The sequence below is a fragment of the Phyllostomus hastatus genome, unplaced genomic scaffold, assembly GCF_019186645.2.
Source record: "Phyllostomus hastatus isolate PE091 unplaced genomic scaffold, TTU_PhHast_1.1 phas_scaffold_129, whole genome shotgun sequence".
Classification (NCBI taxonomy): domain Eukaryota; kingdom Metazoa; phylum Chordata; class Mammalia; order Chiroptera; family Phyllostomidae; genus Phyllostomus; species Phyllostomus hastatus.
In genome coordinates this window covers 5,006,015-5,033,847 of record NW_025334009.1, presented here as the reverse complement: position 1 = coordinate 5,033,847, position 27,833 = coordinate 5,006,015, and the positions used below count along the sequence as shown (strand labels likewise).

Sequence of the window (27,833 nt, the reverse complement as noted above, 5' to 3'; positions counted from 1 at the left end):
GGAAAACAGAAGAAAACAAAACATTAGTGAGAAAAGAAGTGAAATTTGCATGAGGTACTGAAGGTTTGTAGTTTAAATAGTATTGTAACAACATTAATTTCCTGGTTTTGATCATTGTACTATGGTCTATGTAAGGTGTGAACACTGAGGGAACTGGTTGAGGAATATATGAGATCTCTGTGTTTTTTTGCAACTTTTTTTTGTGAGGTTAAAACTAGTCCAAAATAGCCCTGGCCAGGTAAGCTCAGTTTGTTAGAGCGTTGTCCCCACAGAGGGGCAAGAAATGATCATGAAGGTGCATGAGGGAACTTTCTGGAGTGGTGGCAATGTTCTATATCTTTTTTTTTTCTTAAGATTTATTTTAAATTTTATTTTTAAAAACATTTTATTTATTTACTTTAGAGAGAGAGGAAGGGAGTGAGAAAGAGAGGGAGAAAAACATTCGAGAGATACATCAATCAGTTGCCTCCCACACGCCCCCAACTGGGGACCTGGCCCACAACCCAGGTCTGTGGCCTGACTGGGAATCGAACTGGCCACCTTTCAGTTTGCAGGATGATGCTCAATCCGCTGAGCCACACCAATCAGGGTGACTATATCTTAATAGGGGTTTGGATTACCTAAATGTACAATATGGTCAAACTTCTGTGAATGCATACTTAAAACATGAAAAAATTATAAGCAAGTATTAAGCTCTAGTTCATGGCATGCATGCCAAAGTGTTTAAGGGAAAGAATACTGACACCTGCAATTAACTGTGAAATGCACCGCCTAAAATAAGATGGGTTACTATAGGAGCCAACAAACAGCTGCCTATTTTTCTAAATAATGTTTTACTGGAGCACAGCCACATTGTTTCATTTATGTATTGCCTATGGCTGCTTTCCTGCTATACTAACCAAGTAGTTGAGTAACTGTGGTGGAATATTTACTATGTGGTTCTTTAAGAAAAAGTTTGGCGATCCCTTTGCTGAGAAATGGATAAATAGATGGCATATAACACAGCAAGCATAGTAAATGTTAATCAAAGTAGTGAATAAATGCTTGTTCCATAAAATTCTTTGAACTTTGTTGTATTTGAATGTTTTCATGACAAAACGTTAGAAAAATATAATTACTGGTAAATCTGAAAATTCAGTTATCATTTTGAAGCTAAAATGGTATTCTCCAAAACGAACAAAACTATTAAATTGCTATAGCAACTTCCCTTAGAACATCCAATGGTATTAAGTTCACAAGGGGTTTTGTTCACAGTAGATCAAGAAGCAACTCCCCCTTCCGCTGATACAGATGGGCCATCGAGAGAAAACAGCTGACAGACCAACATTTCTCACAACCAGCTTTTCCTGGAGCTCACAGTCCTTGTTTTGTTTTCTTTTATTTAGCCTGAGTCCAATCTGAGTCTCTGATTAATGTTCTGGGCATTCCTAAAACCACAGAGCTAGCAAACAGATTGGTTTCCCAGAGATGGCTGGTCCGCTTGACTGATATAACACAGATTCATGGATGGCCAGCCGGATTCCCAGGGAGGGCTTGTGGGAATATCTTCAGAAGACTTATCTGCAGGAGCTGGGTAGTAGGAGAATTCTAATCCCAGCCTTCCTATCTCTGTACATTAGGGGGTTCCCCAGCAGGTCCAGCATCTCAGCCATTCATGGCTTCAGCACGTGGCCCCTCAAAGTGAAGAAGACAGAGGAGAGTTGAAGACTGTTTGTCTTCAGGAGGTAGCCCCTGCTCTCTGTCTCCGCCGAGGGAGGGAAAACAAGCGCACGCAGAGATCCCCCCTCTGGGCCCTGTACACACAACACTCTGTGTGCGCCCCCTGCCTGAGGTTCTCCATGGGAAGTAATCCCAGGAGGTGCCCCACACCTAAGGTCTGAGAAGCAGTCACACACTTCCAGATACAGATGAAGAGAACCCCACACGGGCATCTCTGGAGAAATTACTCTGCAGCATGAATTCAGACCCTTTAACTAAGCCAGGGTCACGCAAACCTGAGCATTCTCTTTTCATGTGACCAAACCGCACGGCCCTCAAATGGTACCGTCTGGAGGAAGTGTCGAAGCTGCTCTATGAAAGCTAAAGTCACCTGAAAAGCTCACAACACAATGCAAACATCTGTAAGTAAGACGAGTTTAAAGTTTTATGCCTCACATAGCTGTGGTTAAGACACTAAAACTGTTGAAATGACAAAGGAAAAAAGCTAAAAGATAAAGCTATTTTATTTTTTCAAATTATAAGAGACAATTTAGCTAGAAAATTACATAGAGAGAAGTGAGCCAGCTGGGCTGTGTAGGCTCAGGAAACAAGTTACAGAAGCAAAATAAAGGAACAAAAATATTTTCAAAATCAATGTTACCTGATCAAGGTTTTTGAAAAGGAGAATATCTTTGCAAGCTTCCTGAAGTCTGCATCTCTGTTCATCAGTTTTAGGGTGAATCACCTGCCAATACAAATAAAACCAAGAAAATTTTAAATTCCATTTTAAAATCTTACTTTACTTACAAATTGGTATACTTCCCTCTCCTAAAAAGTGGGAAAAATTAAGAGTGTTTCCTATCATTTCAAATGCATATAAATTCCAAGCAGTGGCCTGACTGTGAAGGGTAACATCACGGGGATGAGCGGCACCCACCCTGGGGCCTGAAAAGCCCCGACTGTGTGGCTGCCAGCAAGCTAGCTGCCCGCCCCCGCCGGAAGCCTCAGAGTCCTCATTCGTAAAGCAGCGGGCTCTAGATCTGTTCCCTCAACAAATGCTAGGTATCTGCTAGGTGCCAGGCACTGTCCTACCTCTGGGGACACAGTAGTGAACATACGGACAAAACACACCTGCTCTTGTATTCAGTAAATACATAAAAATATGTTGAAGGGTTATAAGGCTCAGCAGAAAAGTAAGTTAGGGAAGGGTGTTTGTGTGTGTGTGTGTGTGTCCAGATGTGGCCTCACTGAGAAGATGACATTTGTGTAAAGACCTCAAGGAAGTGAGGACAACCAGAGGGAGGGAGTCATGTTGGCCATCTCTGCAGGAAGAGCACTTCAAGCTAAGGGAACAGCAAGTAAAAACAAGTCCTTATGGTAGGTAAACAGCATGTCTGAGAAACAGCCAGGAGACAGATGTGGCTAATGCAGAGTGAGGGGGAAAGGCTGGGAAGAGAGCAGCAGGTTGGGGGGCTGGGTGTGGGTGATGCCCAAATGCAGAGGGCACTGTAGGTCACAGAACTGGAACTTTTCTTCAGTGACACGGGGACAGTTTAAGGATTGTGACTGAGGAAAGGAAGAGATCGAATGTTTTCAAAGGCTCACACTAGCTGCTGAGTAGAGGACAGCCTTGGGAAGAAAGGGTGAGAGCCAGGACGCTACTGTCATTATCCCACTGCCAGATGGTGATCGTCAGGAACACGGTGGTAGCAGTGGAGGTGCTGAGAAGTAGTGGAATTTCGGCTGTTTTAAAGACTGAGCCCAACGAAACTGCTGAAAACTTAAATATGGGTATGGAAAAATGACAGGACCAGAGGGTGACCCTAAAGTTTTTGGCCTGAGCAACTGGAAGGATGGTACTGCCATGAATTGAGCTGGAGAAGACTATGGTGAAAGAATGTTTAAAAGGAGAGATAATCAGGAATTCATGTTAAGTTTGAGTTGTCTGTTGAAACATGGAAAGTAAACAATGGCTATATAAGCTAGAACTCAAACATCAACAAATAACAGTAATCATTATTATTAGCAATAGTAATAGTAGTGGTAGTATCTATAAAATTAGAGATGTGCCCTGGCTGGTGTGGCTCCGTGGACTGAGCACCAGCCTGCAAACCTAAAGGTCGCTGGTTCAATTCCTGGTCAGGGCACATATCTGGGCTGTGGACCAGGCCCCCAGTTGGGGGTGTGCGGAGGCAACTAATTGATGATGTTTCTCTCCCTCTTTCCCTCTGTCTAAAAATAAATAGATAAAAATCTTTTTAAAAGTATTAAAAAATAAATAAAATTAGAGTTGCCATAAAGATTAAATAAGTTAATATATGCAGTGTTTAAAACAGTACCTGACATTTAGTAGATGCTCAAAACTATTACTATTATTATGCTCGACAAACATTTATTGAACAAAAAACAATTTTCGCTAGTACTGCTGGTGTTTATAATTGAGAGGCCCATCGTTCCTAAGTATTGTCTTCATCCTAAAAGAAAGGTACATCATGTAATATAACCAGAAATAACATATCAAAAGTGTGAAGTATTTTGAATAAAGTTAGTAAAAAAATCAATTTAACTTTGAAAAGTCATCAGGTATTTTACAATATCCAGAATAAAAATATTTTTAAAAACCTACGTCTATTATATTCACACAATGGCAGCATTTTACTATTAGGATACTTCAGAAATCTTTAATAGGCTATTCATTTTAAGGCATACTTGAAAGATCATCAAAGTTTCTTTTATAACATCAATCTTTTAAAAATGATGCTTCACATTTGCTTTTATAGAAGTAATTTGTTAACTGTATAAGAATTTTAAAACTGAAGTTTTTTAAAAAGCTCCCAAAAGTCAACCACAGTCCAGCCACAACCACTGTTAACCTCTGAGATACAGCCTTCCAGAAATAATTGAACAAATAGACCCAACTGTTAAGGAATGAATTCTCCTTCAGGGAACTGCTGGGCCAGTTGTCCTGACTAAGCTTAAGGCTTTGATAGGTATAGCGAGGCACCCCTTCTTTCCAGTAACTCAATTAGCCTTGCTTTCATTCTTATTTTTAAAAATGTTATTATATATAGATATATATTTTTTATAAATAGACTTTTTAAAAAGATTTTATTTATTCATTTTTTGAGAGAGGGGAAGAAAAGGAGAAAGAGAGGGAGAGAAATATCAATGTGTGGTTGCCTCTCATGTGCCCCATACTGGGGACCTGGCCTGAAACCCACGCATGTGGCCTGACTGGGAATCGAACTGGCAACCCTTTGGTTTACAGCCTGCACTCAATCCACTGAGCTACACCAGTCAGGGCTATTTTTATTTTTTTAAAGACTGTATTTATTTATTTTTAGGGGAGGGATGGAGAATAGAAGGAGAGAACCATTGATGTGTAAGAGAAATAGTGACTGGTTGCCTCTTGCACGCCCCTCCCCCCAATGGCAACCTGGCCCTCAACCCAGGCATGTGCCTGGAGTGGGAATTGAACCAGCGACCCTCTGGTTCACAGGCCAGCACTCAGTCCACTGAGCCACACCAGCCAGGGCTTATTTTTCAACTTCAGTTTACATTCAATGTTATTTTGTATTAGTTTCATATGTATAATTCTTAATATTTGTCAATCTGCTAGATTAAAAAAATGGTACCTTCTTGAGATTTTAATTTGTATTAATTACCAGCATGATTTGATTTGGTATGTAGAGGAGCAGGGGAGTAAGTGGGTTATAAAACAGTTCTACCCAGTACTCTTTGCTGTAGTTCTTACCCTTGGATCAGTATCTTCCTCTTCCTCATCAGGGTTATAGGCCTCAGCACAAACTAAATTTGGAGAGAAAAAATAAAGAGAAAAATCAATGAAACAGATGTGTGCTTTTAACTAGGAAAATAGGAAGTGAACACAATTTCCTTTTATTCACTCTTTGCTAAAGCTGTAATGATTTTTTAAATCCTTTCTTTCAATTAACAAATACATTAAATACCTACTAATGTGAGGCATCCTGTTAGATGCTGAAAGGCCAGGTCTCTAGGGATTTGTAATTCCTAATTTGTAATTCCGAACAGGAGAGAGATGAAAAAATACAGGATGGGTCAAAAGTGGTTTATAGTCATTCATATGTAAAATAATACAATAATTAATAAATAATAATATAAGAATAAACTATGTTTCACGTACTCACAACTGTAAATATATATTTTCTAAACAGATTTTTATTTTTTATTTTTTCGAGAGAGGAGAGGGGAGGGAGAAAGAGGGAGGGAGAAAGACATCAGTGTGTGTGTGAGAGATTGCCCCTCACACACTCCCCAGTGGGGACCTGGCCCTTGCTGGCCGGCCTCATGCCCTGCCTGGGAATCAAACTGGTGATGCCCTCATTCGCAGTCCGGTGATCAACCCACAGAGCCACACCAGCCAAGGAACATAAACACACTTTTGACCCACCATGTATACCATCTACCAAATCCTACTATGGTGCCAAGGACAAGCATGAGGTGCTATCTCTGCTGTTATGAAGCAGGGGTGGAAAACCACAAAGTGCAATATATGCAACATATGCATATGGATATGGAGTAATTATGAACAGGATCAATTAAAATAACTTACCATCAGTAAGTACATGAATGACTTAAAAAAAAGAATGAACTTCTGACAAAATAAATACTTCGTGTCACACTCTGTTCTAGGTACATTACATACATCTAAAACCATCTTGATTTTCTTTGTAGGTAACCTGTGTGTATGCCAGTTTCCTGTACGACTTGCCTTTGTTGTAATTTAAAGATTTAAAAAATATTCACTGAGCAATTGTTTATGATAGCAAAAACATCATAAATGATAGTAAGTGTCCATTTGAATAACACAGCTAAGAAGAATGAGGAAGATTTCCACAGGCTAACAGAGGGTGAGGTCGGAGGAAAAAGAGCAAGGTGAAAAGCACATGTAATATGCCATCCCTCCAGCAAGAAAGGACTTCCATGGGAAAGTAGGAGAGCTAAAAATGGGGGAGGGAGGGAGTAAACAAATATTTCAATATATATACAATTTTTTTACCTATTTATTTTTCCAAAAGGAAAAAAAGGGATAAACAATTGTATTACTTTCTGAGTAATATAATTATATTACTCAGAAATTAATATAATTACTCAGAAACAAAGGGTAGGCACAAGCAAAAAGAAGGTATAGGGAAAGGAATAAAATTCCTCTGAGAAAATTCTTTTATGCAGTTTTAACATTTAAGTCATATTAAATACTTTACATATTGAAAAATCAAAATTAAATTGATACAGATGGAGTAATTCCACAACTGAATACAAAGAGAAACAGACTGTACAATTTAAGGGGGACAAATAACATGTGCTTGTCTGAGTTTTCAACAGTTCAAGGGCTGAATCACTGACAGCCCAAGCAGCAATTCATGAACTACCACCACCTGTGCCTCTGGAGATGCCACTGTACTCTCCACTGCCCAGATCGGTCCTGCAGATGTCAAGGAATATTATTAATCTTTTGGGGGGGGCAGAGAATGCAGGCAGGGATGAACACGAACAGGAGATGATCACTCACTAGCCTTTGCGCCAACCTTAATCTCTACTCTACTTCCTCTCTGTAAACAACTGTCTGTACATAAGAACACATCCTTCAATCTCCTTTCAGCAGACTTTGGTGTACAACGTTACATATGCACATGACAGAAAGAGGAAATGTGGCAAAATGTTAACTGGTCAGTCTAGGTAAAAGGCTTTCCGAATGATAAGATTTTCCTAAATGAAAGGACTGAGGGACAAGAAGGGTAAATGTAGGGGCAAGAAACATTCTCAGAACAAGGTGAAATGAAAGAATGTGACACATACAGCTTGCATAGCAATCCTAAAACACATTAACACTCCAACTGTATAAAACGAAATTAACTCTAGATGTTATTACAACTTGCTAATAAAAGTCTTTTCTTTATAAACAAATGATCAAATTCTGGATGTATCCAAAAGTCTAACATTTTAATTACATGAAAAACTTTTAGAAAATATACTCATCAGCTCTATGAAAAAAGGGGGACCTCCTCAACTTAGGAGCGATCTTGAAAAAAAAGGAGAGGATGTATATATTCAATAACTATTCACTGAGTGCCTTCTATGTGCCAGGCAGGGTATAAAGTACTAGTTACATAATGGAAATTTTGAGTAAATAAAAAAATAGCAAAATTAAAATAGCACAACCAATATGGAAAACTTTGCATTAAAATTTCAAATGGTTAAAAATCATGACAGAAATTTACTCAAACTTACAAAAATAATCTAGACTATAAGAGATAAAAGGGTCAAGTATTACTAAACTAGTTCCATACAAAAATAATAAAAGAAGACTTCCCTTTGTTTGGAAAACACTTATTTTTATGAATTATGAATGGAATGCCAAATAAAAACAATCTGAGGTACTATTTTACATCTAAACTAAAGAAGTAGTCCGTAAATATACAGAATCTTTAAAGGAGTAGGCACCATGCGTGTTAGCAAGACGGTTTTGGAAAAGAGACCTTTGCGGGATGTCTTTCTCCCCGCAGCCTGTCCTACAGACTGTCTCTAGAAAGCAACGCACAGGAAAAGCCAACGCAATGCTTAGTCACTGACTGGGGAATGCCACTCCCAACACTGTAACTGAGGAAGTAATTTAAGTGGCTGAAAACTGTATGCAAGAAGTTAATGGCAGCATAATCTGAAAAACCATAAATAGTAATATTAAGTGTAGTTTTCTGAAGCCACAATTATAAACATGGAAGAATATTAATGATATAATAATTAACTAATTACAGCAACACAAAACTATATACATAGATACTTAGAAGTTAAAGTGAAACAGAATGAAGGAATCAAGTCATTTTAATCATCTGAATGCTAACTTTTTATTAAAAAGATCAGTTTGTTTTTATTTAAGGTAATCCTATCTCAAAATAGCATTTTAGCAGTATGTTTTGAAAGAGAACACATACCTGATACTCTCCGGTCATATCTACTAGGAATTGGAACTGTAAAAGAAAGAAGAAACAATATTTAGTCATCATAATGTCATATGACCCCATTTTTATCCTCCCTTTTTGCAAAGATCTTTAGCAATAGAATTAAGCATCTTGATACCAAATGATACCAAATGGTATCATTCTAGCTAGATGGGTATGGGAGAGATTCCTTTGATCATTTGAAATACCAATGCCTGTCACTCTGGTAGATGTATGAAGGGTATACCAGCTTAAGCCCTCAATGCAGGCAGGTCACATGGATTTCCATAATTAAAACCCCACTAAACGCTACTATACAACCTAAAATTATAAAACACATACTGACACAATTGAGCATGAGTGATAGATATCAGAGGATACCTCACAAAGAGTTAGATATCAAGATTATAGAACTGTTACAAAATAAAAAGTATGTTTATAACAAAGACATAAAGTGAGTCAAAAACATAGGAAGAATAAGATACAACCAAAAACAACCAGGGAGATGTGAAATCAACAACAAACAACAACTTGAACTTCTAGGGGAAAAAAACATAGTCACAAATTTAAAAACTATAATGCAAGGTCTATTCTCTTGCTATGCGATATCTATAAATGCTGAAAAAATCATTTTAAAACATCACTACCAACAATCAACCACAATGATATTAATTTAAATGTACAGGTATAAATCAGAAGGGCAATTAGAAAATACCTTGAGACAAATGAAAACAAAAACACAATATACCAAAATTTATGGAATGCCCTGAAAGTAGTGCTAAGGGGGAATTTACAGCTGTAAATGTCTACATTTAAGAAAGATCTCAAATTAATAACCTAATTGTACAACTTAAGGAAGTAGAAAAAAGAGCAAAATAAACTCAAAACTAGCAAAGGGAAGAAGGCTACGATGGTAGAAGTCAGACTTTTCTGAATATACCTTTTGTTACATACTGGACTTTGGAACCATATAAATATTTTACAAAATTATACAATTAAATTTGAAAAAGCAATCCCCAAAATATAAAGCAAAATTAACTGTATTCAATATATTAAATTTTGAGCAAAAGCACACAAAGAACCATTTCAAGTGATTTGACTGGACATCTTAGTGGGGTATATCCTAAAGGTAACAAGAACTCAAGATAATCTTAGTTTTCAGAAATCATACTGTTAGTCTTAGGATTCTGAGACTGTTTGTGTGTGCTATGAGATGAAGAAAGAGAACAACTCTTTAAAAAAGATTTTATTTATTAATTTTTAGGGAGAGGGGAAAGGAGGGAGAAAGAGAAGGAGAGAAACATGGATGTGCGAGAAAAACTGATCAGTGGCCCACACCCCCAAAGTCAGGGGCACCCTCCAACCCAGGCATGCACCCTGACTGGGAATCAAACTGGCAACCTCTCGCTCTGCAAGATGACTCTCAGCCAACTGAGCCATGCTGGTCAGAGAAGAGAGTAATTTTGTTGTTAAATACTGGGATTTTCTGGCATTAGAGAAGGGATATACATTAAGTTGAGTAAAAACACTAAAAACTCTTGAACTTAAATGAAAAATATGACTAACCGCAGTACCAATGAGCATCCCTACCATCTAGATCGTGGTCTCTACTATGTTTGCCTAAAGGGAAATAGGAGTCCTTGAAGAAATTACTAATCCCAGTAACTAGTCTAGAACTAAAGGTGTAACAGTACGTACTGGAAAATCTACCAGAAATCAAGGACACACAAAAGAAACATGGGTCACATCTCAAGGGTGTTAGGTAGAAACAGGAAGAAGTTCCCACTACACAGATGGGATACCATGAGCATCAAATAAGAACAAAATGGCAATAGATTAAAACATCAGAGCCCTGGCTGGTGCAGCTCAGTAGACCCAACGTGCGCTGTGAACCAAAGGGTCCCCAGTTCAATTCCCAGTCAGGGTACATGCCTGGGTTGCGGGCCCCAGTACAGGGCACACGAGAAGCAACCGCACATTGACATTTCTCTCCTTCTCTTTCTCCCTCCTTCCCCTCTCTCTAAAAATAAATAAATAAAATCACTTTAAAAAATCAGATAAAGTGAGATCCTTGAGTTTATACTGATATTTTTTCAGACTTCATTGGTGTCAGGAATGGTGGGGTAGGACAAAATGGCGGCTGAACTACAACCCGGAAAAGACGGCTGACGTCAAACCAGGGAGCCAAAACGGCGGGCTTTGCCAAAGCGGATATCCGCAAAGCAACCTGAGCCGGAGGAGAACCACCAATGATACATTGCCACTTTGTTCAAAGGGGACCAATCCCCAGCGCCCACGGAGAGAGCCAGCCAAAATAAAACCCCGCCATATTCCCTGCTTGGGCGCGACTTCCTCGGCCCCACCGTGCGGACCGGGGAACCTCGCCTGGGTGTGCAAACCCCAATAAAGCCCTATACTGCCTAACTTGGTGGCTGATTGGCATTTATTCCTCCGAGGAGCCTAAGAAAACCTTTCAATTGGTCGTCTTCGCAGCATGCTCGAGAACCAACTTATTATTTTGAATCCAGGTTAATTAAAGGAAAAGACTCAAGCATTTACCCTGCTTTTCGTGAACCAACTAGACTACAGGTAACCTAAGAGTTAATAGAGTGGAATTTTTTTACAGAAGTGTTCCATCTTATGCATAACAATGCCCATAGTGTAGGCAATATTGACATGATCACCAGCCTCATAAATGAGACTGATCAGCTTCACGTGCCTTCTAAGGGAAACACATCAACAGCTACAAAATAGTTGGTGGGGGGAAGAAGGAGAGACAAACCTGAATTTGACTAAGGCTGTATAACAACGGTTCCCAAACTTTAGGGTGTATCAGAATCATGTGAAGAACTACTTAAAATATATTGCAGAAAACCATCTTTTTAAACAAAGATTTTATTTATTATTTTTAGAGAGGGAAGGGAGAGAGAGAGGAAGAGAGAAAGAGAGAGAGAGAGAAACATCAATGTGCGGTTGCTGGGGGCCATGGCCTGCAACCCAGGCATGTGCCCTGGCTGGAAATGGAACCTGTGATGCCTGGTTCGCAGCCCGTGCTCAATCCACTGAGCTACACCTGCCAGGGCAGAAAACCATCTTGAGTCTCTGATTCAATGGGCCTGTAATGAGGCCAAGCATGAATTTGTATTTCTATGAAACTTCCCACGTTGATGTTGATGTTTTTGATCTTGGAACCTCACTTGGAGAATTATTGCTATAGCACTAATTAGAATTTAGAGGAAAAACACAGGACAGAGGAACTTTGATACAAACACCATGGGATGCAATCAGGAAGCTCCAGATTGTGAAAAAAATCTATAGAAATTTTCTTCCATAAGTAGACTTCAAAAGGAAAAAAAAAGGAGAGACATACTGAGAAAGATCCTATAGGTCAAAAGAGACTTAAAAGATACAGCAGCCAAATATAACCTATGGATCTTATTTGAAGGTGTACGGAGAAATTTGAACACAGAAGGAATATGTGATTAAGGAATTATGGTTAATTATCTTATTAAATGTAATAAAATTTTGTGGATATATTTTTTAAATTATATTTTATTGGTTATGCTATTACAGTTGTCCTGATTTCCCTCCCTTTGCCCCCCTCCACCCAGCAACCCCACTCCCTCAGGCAATCCCCCCACCATTGTTCATGTCCATGGGTCATGAGTGTAAGTTCTTTGGCTGCTCCATTTCCTACACTGTATTTTACATCCCCATGGCTATTCTGTAACTACCTATTGGTACTTCTTAATTCCCTCACCTCTTCACCCATTCACTCATACCCCTCCCATCTGGCCATCAAAAACGCTCTCCATAACCATTATTCTGCCTCTGTTCTTGTTTGCTTCGTTTGTCTTTCAAGATTCAAGTATTTGTTGCCATTTTATTGATTGTATATTTGATCTTCTTTTTCTTACGCAAGTACCTTTAACATTTCATATAATAATGGTTTGGTGATGACGAACTCCTTTAGTTTTTTTCCTTGTCTGGGAAGCTCTTTATTATAGGGAACCTTTTCGTGATCTGGAAAATAGGTGGGGAGCGAGTTGGCACACAGAAACCAAGCCCATGCATCGGTTTCCCCGAGGGGAATCAGGCCTGCACTGTACCTAGGCTGCCTTGAGGCTTGCTTTTTGCTAAAACTCCCTCACCCTGAATTGAGGCAGCAAATGTTTACTGCATATCTTTGAAGTAACTTGCCAAAATCTGTGCTAAACCTCCCAAGTATGGAGTGTAACCAGTTCAACCACCTTTCCCCTTGCATTTGCAAATATCCTTTGAATTATCAACATTCTTTCCTTTGTTATCTGTAAAAGATAACCACCTAAAGTGAACCTGTGCACAGTAAATGAGGACCACCCTCAATGTAATGTACCCAGAAGAGCAATAAAAGCTTGTCCAGGCAGGGGCCGGGGCCCTCTCTCTCACCTAGAGATCAGCCACGCCATCCCTTTTTCTCCACAGAACTTCTGAAGTCCGTGTGAATTTGCTCATCGCAGCCACAACACATGGACCCTGCGGGCCAAAGTCTGAATCACTTTATCTGCCCTTCAATTCTAAATGATAGCTTTGCTAGGTAGAACTATCTTGGCTGTAGGTCCCTGCTTCTCATGACTTTGAATATTTCTTGTCAATCCCCTCTAGCCTGCAGTTTCTTTTGAGAAATCAGCTCAGTTTTATGGGAACTCTCCTGTAGGTAACAAACTTCTTTTATCTTGCTACTTTTAAGATTCTTTTTTTATCTTTAATCTTTGGCATTCTAATTATGCTGTATCTTGGAGTGGGCCTCTTTGCATCTATCTTGTTTGGGGCTCTCTGTGCTTCCTGGACTTGCATGTTTATTTCCTTCATCAAATTAGGGATGTTTTCTTTCTTTCTTTTTTTTTTTCAAATTGATTTCCAATTTCTTGCTTTTTCTCTTCTCCTTCTGGCACCCCTGTGATGCAAATGTTGGACCTTTGGAAGTTGTCCCAGATGCTACTTATATGATCCTCATTTTGGGAGGGGGGATTCTTTTTTCTTCTCATTGTTTTGATTGGTCATTTTTTGCTTCCTTATGTTCCAAATCATTGATTTGATGCTCAGCTTCATCCACTCTTCTGTTGTTTCCCTCTAAAATTTTTAAAAAGATTTTATTTATTTATATTTAGAGAGGGAAAGGGAGGGAGAAAGAGAGGGAGAGAAACATCAATGTGTGGATGCCTTTCATGTACCCCCTACTGGGGACCCAGCCGAAACCCAGGCATGTGGCCTAGACTGGAAATTGAACTGGTGACCCTTTGGTTTACAGGCTGGCACTCAACCCACTGAGCCACACCAGCCAGGGAAAATTGTTCTTTATTTCAATTAGTGTATCCTTTGCTTCTGACTGGATCTTTTTTATGCTGTTGAGGGGTCCTCACTAAGTTCACTGAGCATCCTTATAACCAATGTTTTGAACTCTGCATCTGATACATTGCTTATCTCCATTTCATTTAGCTGTTTTTCTGGAGTTTTGATCTGTTCTTTCGTTTGGGCCATGTTTCTCTGTCTCATTTTGGCAGCCTCCCTGTGTTTGTTTCTATGTACTAGGTAGAGCTGCTCTGACTCCGTCTGTGTCTTGGTAGTGTGGCCTAATATAGTAGGTGTCCTACAGGGTCTGGTGGCAGGCACAACCTCCCCTATCACCTAAGCTGGGTACTCAAGGTTCGCCTTCTGTGTGGGCTGAGTACACCCTCCTCTTGTAGTTGAGCCTTGGTTGTTGTTGGCAGATCAATGGGAAGTATTTACCCAGGCTAGTCAGCTGCAAGGATTGGCTGTGACCACTTCCCACCACCGTCTACCCTCTGTGGAGGATCAGCTGTGCAGGGACAGGGTGGTGGTGTTCCAACATCGTCTGTTGCTGTCTACTGGGTGTGCTGGCCCTGAGTTTTCCTTGGTGGTGTAGGCCAAGGTCAGCCCCCACCTGTGTTTTGCCCAGGGCTACCCTGACTGAGCTATAAAGCAGTATGAGATGGCTGCTATTTGAGCTAGGCTTGGAGACTCCCAGGCAAAGCCAAGCTGCTAATCTAGGCTGGCTGCTGCTAGTGCTGGGCCTGGGACTCAATGAGGATGGCTGTTGCTTGTTTGAGAGGACTCAGGAAGTTGTGAAGCCTGAGTCAGGACCAGCCATTCATATGGAAAAGCAGCTTGGGCAGGTCCATACATTGGGTAGGGTAGAGTCTCTAAGGATCTCCAAGGAGGGTTTAATAGTGTTAGCCAGGTTGATGGAGTCTCAGATATAGCATCAGCTTGCTGGCTCTGTGAGGGTAGGGTTTAGGAAAGGCGCAATGGTATCTGTTTACCTTGATGCTACTAGACACTTCAGTTTCCCCCTATATGCCACAAGTGCCTTTCAAGCTGTTACTCTGGTGCTGGAGCTCAGAGGGAATGAGTCTGAGTAGTTGAGTCCACGTGTAGGTTTTTTAAGAGGACTGCTTGGGGCTCCAGTAGTTTCTTTCACCAACTCAATCCCTGCTGGTTTTTGCAGCCAGCAGTTGTGGGGACTGATCTTCCAGGTACTGGAACCCTGGGTCGGGGGGTCTGGTGTGGGTCTGGGACTCCTCACTCCTGAGATATCCCTTTCAAGTTTTTATCCACCACATACAGATGAGGGAACAGCCCCTTCCGCATCTGCACCCCACTACCAGTCTGGATGGATATGGTTTTCCTAATTCCATAGTTGTCAGACTTCCATTCAACTTGATTTCTGAAGGTTCTGAATGAAGGTTGTTCTATATTTTAGTTGCAATTTTGACGTGGTTGTGCCAAGAGGTGAGCCATGTCTGCCTACACTGCCATCTTAATTGGATGGTACTCTTTCATTATTGTGTATGTTCCACATTTTGCTCCAAACAGGTCAGTGTCCCTCCACAATGTTTACTTCTTCGACCCAACAAGCACGGAGCCCAGCAGGGGTAAGATAAATACTGTGGGTATATTTTAAAAAGTAGTCCTTACAGGCATAATCTTAACCGCTTATGGTAACAATCTGGAAGAAGAGCTTAGTTTGAGCGGGAATGATTCATGAGCTGGGGCCAGCTCCCATGAGATGAGTGAAATTGTGTTGGTAGTTTGAAATTGGCGTGGTAAATGCGTGGGTGGGTAAATATTCCCCAAGGGAAATTAGCAAACTATAAATTAGATCCCATTGCCATTCTATCACTGGCCTTGAGTTAATGAAGTTGAGTACTAAGTAGATAGGGGTATATTACACTATTCTTACTATTGTCAATAATTAACATTTTCTATCATGAAAAAATAGAAAAGAAAACCAGCATTTCTGGGAGGAGTGGTGAGCCAGTGGACAGGGTAATTCTGATACTGGTGGTTCCTTTACCCACTCTTTGCAAAGCATTGCCCTAAGACATACATCCAGCCAATAAACACAGTTACTTATTCTGAAACAACCGTTGCCACCCACAACCCCCTGCCCCTATAACACTTGCAGGTTTGACATCTCCCTGCTTCTGAAGTACCCACTGCCTAATAGACCCATCACCAATCCAGCCCCAATTTCCAAGACTCAGAGGAGGTAGCTCCATTCCAAAGGCTGAGCACTCCTTCCCTATCAGAGCACACAGAAATTCCATGTGCCTACTACACCACACTAAAAGCTCTTAAGGAATATGAATGGGGACTTTCCTGCCATTTTTTTTTTTTTTTAGTACAGACCTCGGCACACATAGACACTGAATATAAACAGGCTGAGTAAATGATTTCCTATTATTACTCAGTCTGGAAAGCGACTAAAAATCATGTCCCTTTTCTGGTGTATATCCTCTCATCAAATCACATCTGGGGCCAATTTAAGTCAAAATATAATAGGAATATAAAACTATTTTGACACTAACTGGTGTTTGTCAATACAGTTCTGATGCTTACCACACAAAGTAGACATGGTCTCAATGAGACTGACCTTACTTCAGAGTGAGCTGCACTTTGGGGGTTCTCAGGCCACCCACATTTCTAACCAACTGGCTCCAAATTCAGAAGTTCCCACAACTCTTCAGGTTAGATTTGCCGGAACAACTCACAGAACTCTGGAAAGCAGTATACTTACAATTACAGTTCTATTGTAAAGGTACAAAGCAGGACCAGTCAAACGCAGAAGCGCATAGGGCGCAGTCTGGAACAGTCCTGGATATGCCTGCTCCTCATGGAAATGGGGTGCACCCCTCTCCCAGCAGATAATAAATGTGTTTGCTGACCATGACGCTCCAGCTCCACCAAGCTCCAGTGTTCAGTTTTTTTTACTGGGGTTTCATTCCCCAGACGTGATTGACTGAATCTCGGGCTGCATGATTGAACTCGAGCTCCAGTCCCGCTCCTTCTTTGGAGGATAGACTGGACCAAAGCCCCAACCCGCCACATGGCTGGTCTTCTGGTGACCAGGCCTCACCTTGAATCTTCTCATTAACAAAAGTCAGGTGTGAGCCAGGAGGCTCCAAAAACACTCCTACACTTGGGAAATTCTAAGAGTTTTAGAAGCTCACTGCCAGGATTCTGGGACACAGGCCAGACACATTCTTTATTGTGCAACAAAAACAAACTGTTAAAACTCCCTAGCCAATTTACAAAAATAAAGAGAAACATTCAAAAAAATACCCAAGACCACTGATGCCCACTCATTTTAGGAGTGCTATTTCCCATCCTTACTTATTAGCATCTTATTTTATTTTAGATTTTTATTTACTTATTTTTAAGGAGAGAGGGAGGGAGAATAAGAGGGAGAGACATACTGATTGGTTGCCTCTCACACACCTCTAATTGCCAGGACTGAACCCGCAACCCAGGCATGTGCCCTGACAGGGAATCGAACCAGCAACCTTTAGCACAGGCCGGTGCTCAATCCACTGAGCCACACCAGGGTTATTAGCATTTTAGATACTATTGATATACTAGATTAACATTTTAAAAATTTGGTATGCGTTAAAAGCAACCATAATCTGAGAATTATCTAATGATCCCTAGAAAAAAACCCTGAAGTGTCGCCAACCAGATGGGACTTACCTTTTGTGAGTTAAGAAACCAACCCATTAGTTGAGCACTGGATACTTGGGCTGGTAATGGCAAGACAGATCATCTGCCCTCCTAATGATCGTGGAGCCACCAAACAAAAAACCTCAATAATCTTTCCCAAAAGAGCCATCAAGAACACGACAAAAGGATACATCTATTTACAGTAAGAAGAAAATCCTGCTCTAATCATAATTTTACTTTTTAAAAGAAATATTGGGCCCAGGCCGTGACTGGTGTGGCTCAGTTGGTTGGGTGCTGAAAGTGAAAGGTCACCAGTTTGATTCCCAGTCCAGCACATGCCTGAGGTGCAGGTTTGGTGCAGTCAGGGCACATGCAATTTGCAACCGATCGACATTTTTCACATTGATGTTCTCTCCTCCTCTTTCTCCCTCCCTTCCCCTCTCTTTGAAAACAAATAAATGAAATCTTTAAAAGAAATATGTTATTTATCCAGTTTTAGAGAGAGGGGAAGGGAGGGAGAAAGAGGAGAGAAACATCAGTGTGTGGCTGCATCTTAAGCACTCCCCACTGGGGACCTGGCCTGCAACCCAGGCATGTGCCCTGACTGGGAATCGAACCAGCAACCCTTTGGTTCACAGGCCAGCATTCAATCCAACTGAGTCATACCAGCCAGGGCTGGGTAAATAAAATCTTAAAAAAGAAGAAATTGGCCCCTGGTCAGTGTGGTTCAGTTGGTTAGAACATTGTCCTGTAACGGAAGGGTTGCAGGTTTGATTCCTGGTCAGCGTACATGCCTAGGTTGTGGGTTGACCCCTGACCTGGGTGAGAACGATCCTTGGTCTGATCCCCAGTCCAGGAACATACCGAAGGCAACCAATTGATGCTTCTCTCTTGCATCGATATTTCTCTCTCTCTCCCTCTCTCTCTAAAAAGCAATGAAAAAAATGTCCTCAAGTGAGAATAAAAATCTTTTTTTTTTTTAAATATTGGATGCCTTAAAGAAACAGTGCTTAATGATAACACTGCAAACTGAACAGTAATTCTCCAGCCATTGGTTAATCCAAAAAATCTTTATCCAAATTTCTACATTATTAGTCATTGTCTTCATACATAATATCTTGTGGGTATTATATCTTCAAATTGTTGCTGACAAATTCCAGGCAGATATCAGGGCCTGGACTGAGAAAAACTTAAGCCATCTATTTTTAGATTCACTTAAATGGAACCTCAAATGCAAAAGAAATAGTATGAGCTAAAAGTTTTAGCTACCAGTCTCTGAGCCCTCCTTTTTCTTTTTAATTCCAAAGAGCCATACACTAAATTTTACTCTAAGCAGGAAAAAATTAAACAAGGAAAACATATTGTGAAAATATACAAAAATAGTCCTAGCAGACCACATGTTTTAAGAGAGAAAAAAAGTCGCTGTGCCAATGCCTATTTTCATTTCTGGAACCACATCATCTAAAGTTGTAACAAAAGAACTCAATGAGCAAAATATTTTCCCTAGTATTTTCCCTCAAGTTGCTTCTTATTTGAATAGGAATTCTTGATCCATTATTACTGAGTAAACATTTAATCTTGAAATAATCTCTCATTCTTCGACAGAACTGTAAACTAAGGCTATTCTATGCCAAAGACAGTGAAAACAACCTCCTCATATACTTTCCAGAATGGGCAAATATGCCCAACCTGTCCTTGCCCAAATATTACGTGCTGACGGCTACAACGGCATTTGGTCTTTCAAGTAAGAACATTTCAAAAGCTGCCTAGAGGTTACTGATGATGCATTAGCAAAGCTTCGTGTTTGTATTAATGCTAGAGGGGATCTTCTGTGTTCTGTGAATAAGTGTCCTCTAATTCATTTTTAATAATTGCGTTTCCTTAGGAAGCCTACCTTTTCTCAGGTATTGGGAAGGTCTTTCCCACAGACCATTCTCATAGCCACTTTCAGAAAGGGCTGAAGGGCTGTAAGTTTTACTGCCACCCAGCAGTAAAGGCAGGAAGGAAGGGACGGAAGAGGGAGGGCACGTGAGGTTTTTTTAGCTGCATTAAGTGGAGGCGGGTCTCGCTGAAGAGCAGCAACTCCACCTTCTCACACCCAGGAAGATGGCAAGTCCACCCAGGGAGGACAGGCCCCAGCAGCCTCACTGAAGTCACAGAAGTGTTAATCACGATAGGACAAAAACAGGACTTACGATGATTACCTCTCTCAAAGAGAAAAACGTAGGCACGGGAGAAGCAGAGTGTGATTCATAGTACTGCGTAACTCACTTTTCCAACTGGGGACTGCCGTGCCCTTTTCTATAATGAGAACAATTTGTGAGCTGATCACTGAGGACATCATTCCTTTTCACAAAATTGAAAATATTTTATTTATTCATTTTTAGAGAGAGGAGAAGGGAGGGAGAAAGGGAGGGAGAGACACATCAAGGTGTGGTTGCCTCCACACGCTCCCTCCCCAGGACCCAGCCAACAGCCCAGGCATGTGCTCTGACTGGGAATTGAACTGGCGACCCTTTGGTTCGCAGGCCTGCACTCAGTCCACTGAGCCACACCAGCCAGGGCCAAAATTGAAAATATTTTAACAGTAAGTATCAGAAGCAGAGCTGAAGAAAAAGTAGGAAATCTGCATTCTCAATGAAGTATCTCCATCAAAAAACCAATTCAAGGATAACTATATCACTTAACTACTGATTGTAATTATCTGGCTATCTCCAGAAACCACAATAAAAGTTAGCTATTATTACAATAGCTTCTAGTATATTTATCATGATAATGACCTTTTAATTGCTTTCATTTTTCCAAGAAAGTAATAAGTTAATAAGAACAAATGAAAAATTCCAAAAAATAAAATCATCCAAAAGTAGTACATCATCTCTTATCAGACACTGAAGAGTTCTGAGACTTGAAAGAGGATCCAATAAGCTGCCCTTTCCTTCATTTCTAGATAAAACGTTTTGTATGGAGTAGATCCATTTTATAAAGAACCCCCCCCAAAAGGTCTAACTTATAAGCCCTTTAAAAATGCATTTGCCTCTCTTTCATACATCCATTGCATGCAAATGAGCAACAGATAAGCCAGAAAAATCAATAACCAATTTTAAAGAGGTAATTTTCCTTTAGCTTAAATATTCACATTTATCAGAATCAAGTAGGTAAAAGACAAAACTTTGAATTAAGGGCATAAAGAAGTAAAATCTCAAATTATTCTTTTTCTAAAATCATTTTTTAAAAGGTTTTATTTAATTTTAGAGAGAGGGGGTGGGAGAGAGAGAGGAAGAGAAATATCAGTGTGTTAGAGATACATCAACCAGTTGCTTCCTGCATGCCCCCATCTGGGGATCCAGCCTGCAACCCAGGCACGTGCATTGACTAGGAATTGAACCAGCAGCCTGGTTGGCACTCAGTCTACTGAGCCACACCAGCCAGGGCTCAAATTACCCTTTAAATTAAATAACACTTTTCCCCTCTGTTCTAATCCACACACCCATTCTAGGACCATGCTTCATAAGCTGCTACCTCTGGCTCCATTACCTAGGCACATGAACATACTAAGGGTGACTCTATCTTTAAAAAAACAAAAAAATCCCTAATTAGTACCTCTCCTTTAAGCTACCACCAAGTCCATTCTTCACTTCTTCAAAATGTACTCCCTATTCCTTGTCTGAATCTCCTGCAGCCAACAAACCTCTTCTACCACAACCCCAGTGGAGCCTCTATCTCTGAGAATTACCACTGTGTCGGTCACTTCAACAATGGCCTTACTGGACTTGACCTCTCCATTACTTCCCACACCACTGACCAACCAATCCCTTCCTTAGCTCCCATCTCTGTACTCCCAGTGTACTCTGTGATAGCAGTCTCCAAAATCAGTCCTTTGGCCATTCATTCACCCATTTACTCAACAAAAGATTTTTTTAAATCCTTTTTTTTTCATTAAAAAAAATGTTGACTTTAGAAAGAAAAGGGGGGTGACAGAGAGAGAGATGGAAACATTGATTTGTTGTTCCACTTACTTATGCATTCATTGGCTCATTCTTATATGTGCCCTGACTAGGCATTAAACCCACAATCTTTGCACGACTCTCTAATCAACAAGAGATTTTTAAGTATCTACTATGGGTCAGGCTAAATGCTAAGCACTGGAGACAAAATAAAGAACAAAACAGGGGTCAACTCAATTCTGCAAAAGATATAAAAATAACAAAGAATAAAGGCATAACACAAAACTTATGAACTCCATTTTACTCATCTGGGACTGGTTTCTAAAATATTGTCTCATGTAAATAAAAACTGTCATAATTGGTGGTCACCAGATGGGAGAGGGTTTGGGAGATGGGAGGAAAGACATGAAAGGGATTAAGTATAGACTGCACATTATAAAATTAGTTATAGCAGGAAAAACAGTCATGAGGATGTGAAGTGCAGCACAGGGAATAGAGTCAATATCGTAATAACTGTGTGTGGCGTCACATCAGTGCTAGACTTACCAGGGCCATCACTTTGTAAAGTACATAAATGTCTAATTGCTATGATGTAGCCCTAAAACTAATATAATATTGCACATTAACTCTAATTGAAAAATAAATTTAGCCCTGGCAGGTGTGGCTCAGTGGACTGAGTGCAGGCCTGTGAACCAAAGGGTCGCTAGTTCGATTCCCAGTCAGGGCACATGCCTGGGTTGTGGGCCCGGTCCCCAGTGGGGGGCATGTAAGAGGCAAGGGGCACATTGATGTTTCTCTCCCCCTCTTTTTCCTGCTCTTCCTCTCTCTAGCAAATAAATAAAATATTTTTTAAAGAAAAAGGAAAAAAAAAAGAGACCGGAAAAAAATCGGCTGCAAAGCAGATTACAGCTTTGTGATTTGTAGATATGACAGTGACACAAACGTAGGAGTCTATCCTGAAATAAAGCTTTAGAAACACATTCCTGGGATACTGTTGCCACTCTCACCATTTTAAAGATAAGTAAATCTGAAAGAAAACAGGTTTAACTTGTCTTAGACCACAAAGTAAATCTGTGGCAGACATTTGGGAAACGACAATTCCTTATTTCCAGGGTTAAGGCAAGAACCCATAATTTAACGTGCAATAAATAAGTTACAAGAAACATGGAAGAGCAATTTCACTCTTAGCATGAATAAGCTTAGGGAAGCTGTCAAGAACACTGAAGTTTACAACAGCAATGACCAACCAAACTCCTTGCCAGCATGACTTAATGTGACTTCGACTCAGAAATAGTTTTTTTTTTTCAGCATAATCTAACAGCACTAAGTCTCTAACTCTGCCTCTCAAATGTTTTCCTTGTTTTGTTAAACTCTGGCTGTTTAAAAGTATGATACATGCCATTGTTAAACTGACAAAGCCTATGTTGGAATTGGTTTTTGACAACCTTGCTTAAATCTGCTGTAGAAAGTGTTACTCATCTTCTCTCCTGCACTCAGTGTGCTGAACACAGTGTTTACCCTCCCCAAGTTTGAATCAGTCATTTTAGCCACATTAAAAATTATATACGGCCCTGGCTGGTATGGCTCAGTGGATTGAGCGCCTGCCTGTAAATCCAAAGGATTCGGGTTCAATTCTATATCAGGGCACAGATGTGGACTGCAGGCCAATGTTTCTCTCCCTCTCTCTAAAAATAAATTAAGCCCTGGCTGGTGTGGCTAGTGGTTGAACACCGGCCTGTGAACCAAAGCGTCGTCAGTTCGCTTCCCAGTCAGGGCACTTGCCTGGGTTGCAGGCCAGGTCTCCAGTGGGGGGCATGAGAGAGGCAACCACACCTTGAGGTTTCTCTTCCTCTCTTTCCTCCTTCCCCTCTGTCTATAAATAAATTAAATAAATAAATAAATAAATAAATAAAACCTTTAAAAAATCTTTATCTGTATTCCCAGGCTTCATATTTTAAGAAATGCATACTCAAGTATGCAGCTGTGAAATGACCTGACTGGGATTTCCTTTAAAAATACTTCCGAAAGGCGAAAGAGAAAGAGAGAAAGAGAGGAAGGAAGGAAGGGAAGAAGGAAGAGAGGGAGGAAGGGAACATTTTTTTGCAAAACATGTCAACTACTGAATGTGGGTGATGGCATCGGGAGGTTTCCTCTTTTCCCTCCACTTTGTCTATACTTGAAGTTTTTCCCAGTAACTTTTCACAAAATGATTCCCAAGCTCAGTTCCACTCCTGGTTATTAAACAGGAGTCAATGGATGCATGTGTTCTCGTCTTGGGAGCGAAACCGGGCGAAGGGTCTCCTCCAGCAGAGGCGAGGGCTCCTCCGGCCGGCCGGGCGGATGCGGGTTCCGCGCCACCACGCGGGCCGAAAGCGCGCACGTTTCCGTGGAGGCGGAATCTGACAACTCGCTCCGTGCGCGCCGGGGCTGGAGAACCGCGGAACTCAGTTTGGAGGAGGCGCACGCTGGGCTCCGCCGGCGGCTCGGGGAGCCCCGACAGACTCCGGGCCAAGAGCCCCACGGTCCGGACCAGGGTGGTCGGCATGGTTCCCCCCCCGCAGGCCCTTCTAGCCCGCCCGAGCCGCCCGCCCGGCTCCTTCCATCCCCGCCCCCCACCCGAACCTCCGCCCAGCCCCGCCGCCTACCGTCCAAGTCCTCGTCCTCGTCCGTCTCACTCTCCGGTTTCGTGACCGCCAGGCCAGGGCCGAGCTCTAGGTCCTGGGAGAAGGAAGGAGGGGTGGCGGGCGGGCTGGAGGCTAGGGCGCGGGCCTCGCGCAGGCGGGTGAAGTAGTCCACCGCGAAGTCGATGAGGTCGGACGGCCGTTGCCGTAGCACCTGCACGGTGTAGCCCTGCAGCAGCTCCGTGAGCCCCGGCGGGATCCGGATGTGGCTCATGCCGGCTGCGGCCGCGAGGGCAGGCGGGTCCCGGCCGCCGGCGGCCACTGCCTCCGCGCTCCCTCACGCCGGCCTCACGCCCGCGGCCCGCGAGGTCTCCTCACGCTCGACCACGGTCGGGCCTTCCTCGCCCCCGGCCGTGCCACCCTTTGGCCGGCTACGCGTTTCTGGGCCGCAGGACCCTACGCCGCTCGTACTGCCAGCCTGGTGCCGCCGCTGCTGTCACCGGGCAGCCGCCGCCGCCGCGCGACCGACCAGCGGGCAGGCGGGACGGGCGGGGCAGGAGCCGGGGTTGTGACGCACGCGGCTACGGGCGTGCGCGCCCCCGCCGAGGGCCGGCCTTCAGTGCGCGTGCGCCGAGGGGCAGCGCGCCCTGGCCAGTCCAGGTTTCAGCCACTGAACAGAGTCGTTAGCGCCTTTGACCTAGTCTTAAAGGCCTTTCATTTATTCTTTCAACATGCGCCCAGAGCCTCCTGTTTGCCAGCATTTACTAGACGCCTGGGATACAGCCTATGGGACACGTTGGAGAGCTAGTGGACCCTTTAAGGGGTGACATTCAAGTTGACTTCCAATCCTGGACAGGATCCAACTTCGGACCTGTAGGAAGGCCATCTGAGCATAGTGCACAGTGAGAGCGAAGGTCTGGCCGAGTCAGGACCACCCTGGCCAGCAGGTGGAATGGTGGAATGACCACAGGACGCTCAGGCAGGTCTGTGAGATGTCAAACAGGGAAGGCTTTGTGTATAGTAGGAGTTCCAATGACATAGTAATTTGGGAGCCACAGGCACACAGCCTGAAAGGCCAAATGTGTACCTTGAGAAATGGGAATAAAGCCATTGCAGGCATGACCTCTGTGCCTGTTCTTTTCCTTGAGTACTCCCACCAGGGGTCCCAGGACTAGGTCTGCATGTGCCTTTCTCCCCACACTCCACCCTGAGTTCTGTGCTTGATGATGTTGAGCAGACCACAAAGCAGTGTTATCCTTTGCCCCTAGGGGAGGGACACAAGCAAACTGGAAGGGCCAGTCTATTTCCCAAGTTGTCCCCTTTTACCCACACCAGATTGGAAGTGAATAGGAAAAGGTGAAGATCGTCTTGGATGTCCATGCCACAGCCCAGGCACCGACCAAAGGCCCAGTGGACATAGGACAGAGCCCTCCCTCTCTTTGCTGGGTCCCACCAGAAAGAGACTAGCTGTATGTAGTCTAGGGAACCTGAAAGGCATTTGATCCAGGTTGGTTAAGCTCCGCCTGGTAATTACCCAGTATCGATTAAAATCCTCACTAGGACCGCTCATATTCGCTTGGCACACAGCCAGAAGATCAGTGCTGTGGGTGCAGAAGCCACCCAAGCTCTAGGCCAGGCAGGCCTGTGATTCCAAAGAGCAGTGTCTCCTTAGTCAAGTTCATTGACCCCTGGAAGGAGTTTCAGACCACCAATTTTGTGAGGGGAAGGGCAGTGTCCAACTTGTTGCTTGCTGGACACCCTCAGAGAAGGTTTACTGGATGAAGGAACGAATGAATGAATGATTCCCACACAGCAAGCAGGGCCAATTAAACTGCTCTCTTGACCTCACGGTCTCAGAATTAGGATTCTTTGCTCCAAAGCTGTGCTTCTGATCTCAGAATATAAAGACTTCACTAAGGACAGGCAGTGAGGGCTGGAGGGGCATGGTTTCTCAACTCTCCTCTGCTGTTGGGTAGACCAACCTTTCCAAGTTGTCCGGGAGTCGGCCCACACCCAGGAAACCTGGGTGTGACTCCCGTTGCTGCCACACCTGAGGATGTGCCCCCACTTCGAATGGTCCTACAACCAACCCTTTGGAAGGGCAAAATCACATCTCCACTCCCTGGTTTGCCTGTTTGTCAGGTTTTATATATTCGAAAGGGGGACAGGCACCTTTCGAATACAGTTAGGACTCTGGCCTCAATTACAAGATAGAGTAGAGGGAGACTAGCTACTCCAGGGTTGATGAGCTGGGTGTGGTGGGTTCTGCCAGTTGCTCTAAGCAACACCCATCAGACTCTGCTAGAAGCAGGCTGGCTTGCCTGGCTTGTGCTCATATGCCCCGCAGCTTGGTCAGCCAGCCAGCCAGCCAGCCAACGTGGCATTCAAAGGCATCCTTGGACCCGAAGGGAGTAAGGCTCCTTACCTGTGTCCACAGACTACCCTCAGAGTAAGAAGAGACAGCCAGCTCCCAGGCCCGGCTGGACAGCCGGGCTGCATGCTGCCCAGAGCAGAGAGAAAGCAGAAAAGGGAGCCCGATGGGAGCACCTGGTTGTGGGGCCCTGCCAGTGGCTATTGGGACTCTGTATGTCACCCCTGGCCTGACTCACAAGCCCGTTGCCTGGGCTTTGACCCTGCATTTTACAGATAGGCCTCTTGGAGCTTGAGTCAGGTAGCCCCAGGTCAGTCTTTGAGAGCATCACAAGCCTTTCTGCAGGCCTCTGGATATCCAGACACCACTCTATTACCCCCACTCTGCTACCAACTTGCTGATGATCTTGGCCGAGCAGTTCACCCTTCCTGAGTCTTGATTTCCACATCTGAAGGGGTGGGGGCTAAAAATCCCTAGCCATCAAACATTGAGTTACATGGGGATAAGGGATGAAAATGAACCCCTGAAGAGGTGACAAAGGGCATAGGGGGTTCCAGCCTGGAAAGAACTGTGGGTAGAGATGGTATGATATTACAGCAGAAATGGTGCTACTATTGCTTCTAATGGGCGGCTGTTGCAACAACCTGCCCCCTGTCCTTCACATTTCACCCAGTTATACTCTGCTTTGTGCCTGGTGAGGCTAATATCACCAGCTGGCCGTTTTAACAAACATTGTCTGGCTTCTACTTTAACGCTTTCTGTGACAGAGAAATTGCTGCAGAGGGGCCCAATCTCTTCCCCACCCGTACCCCCATCAGGGAGAGAGGAGATATTTCAGAACAGGTGGCATTTCAAAGTGCATCATAAAAAGGAAGTGCCAGCCAGGAGGGAGTTACTCACCATCTGCTCTGCTCCCTTCGCACACATGCCCCCAGGGGCTTCCCTATTTGACTTGAGTCTACCGAAGACCCAAAGGAGTAGAAGAATCTACCACCACTAACATCAAGGAACCAAAAACATTCCATTTGAAAATAGAAGCTGTTTCAAAGGGCAAATTATCCAGAAGCGCAGACTGTAAAAGATCCGGAGCCATGGGAATGGCTGGCATTTCACTGGAATGCAAATGCACTCCCAGGGGCTTCCCAGCAAAGGGCGAGGTCTCAGGAAGGTCTCAAAAACTGGGTCGTGCTGACAACAGCTTCAGGAGACACATATATGGCCA

General features: G+C 42.8%; 1 protein-coding gene across 1 annotated transcript in view; it reads right to left on the bottom strand.

Moving 5' to 3' along the window:
* The window catches only part of PRKAR2A (protein kinase cAMP-dependent type II regulatory subunit alpha), a 46,557-nt gene extending 21,743 nt beyond the window's left edge, over window positions 1–24,814 (bottom strand). Inside the window, exons 1-4 of the mRNA XM_045857154.1 lie at window positions 24,265–24,814; window positions 8,670–8,705; window positions 5,453–5,505; window positions 2,360–2,443 (exon numbers count right to left, since the gene is read on the bottom strand). Coding sequence (XP_045713110.1) covers window positions 2,360–2,443; window positions 5,453–5,505; window positions 8,670–8,705; window positions 24,265–24,514 — 423 coding nt within the window. The 5' untranslated portion in view covers window positions 24,515–24,814. The remainder of the gene's footprint in view (window positions 1–2,359; window positions 2,444–5,452; window positions 5,506–8,669; window positions 8,706–24,264) is intronic.
* Window positions 24,815–27,833: the final 3,019 nt, after the last annotated feature.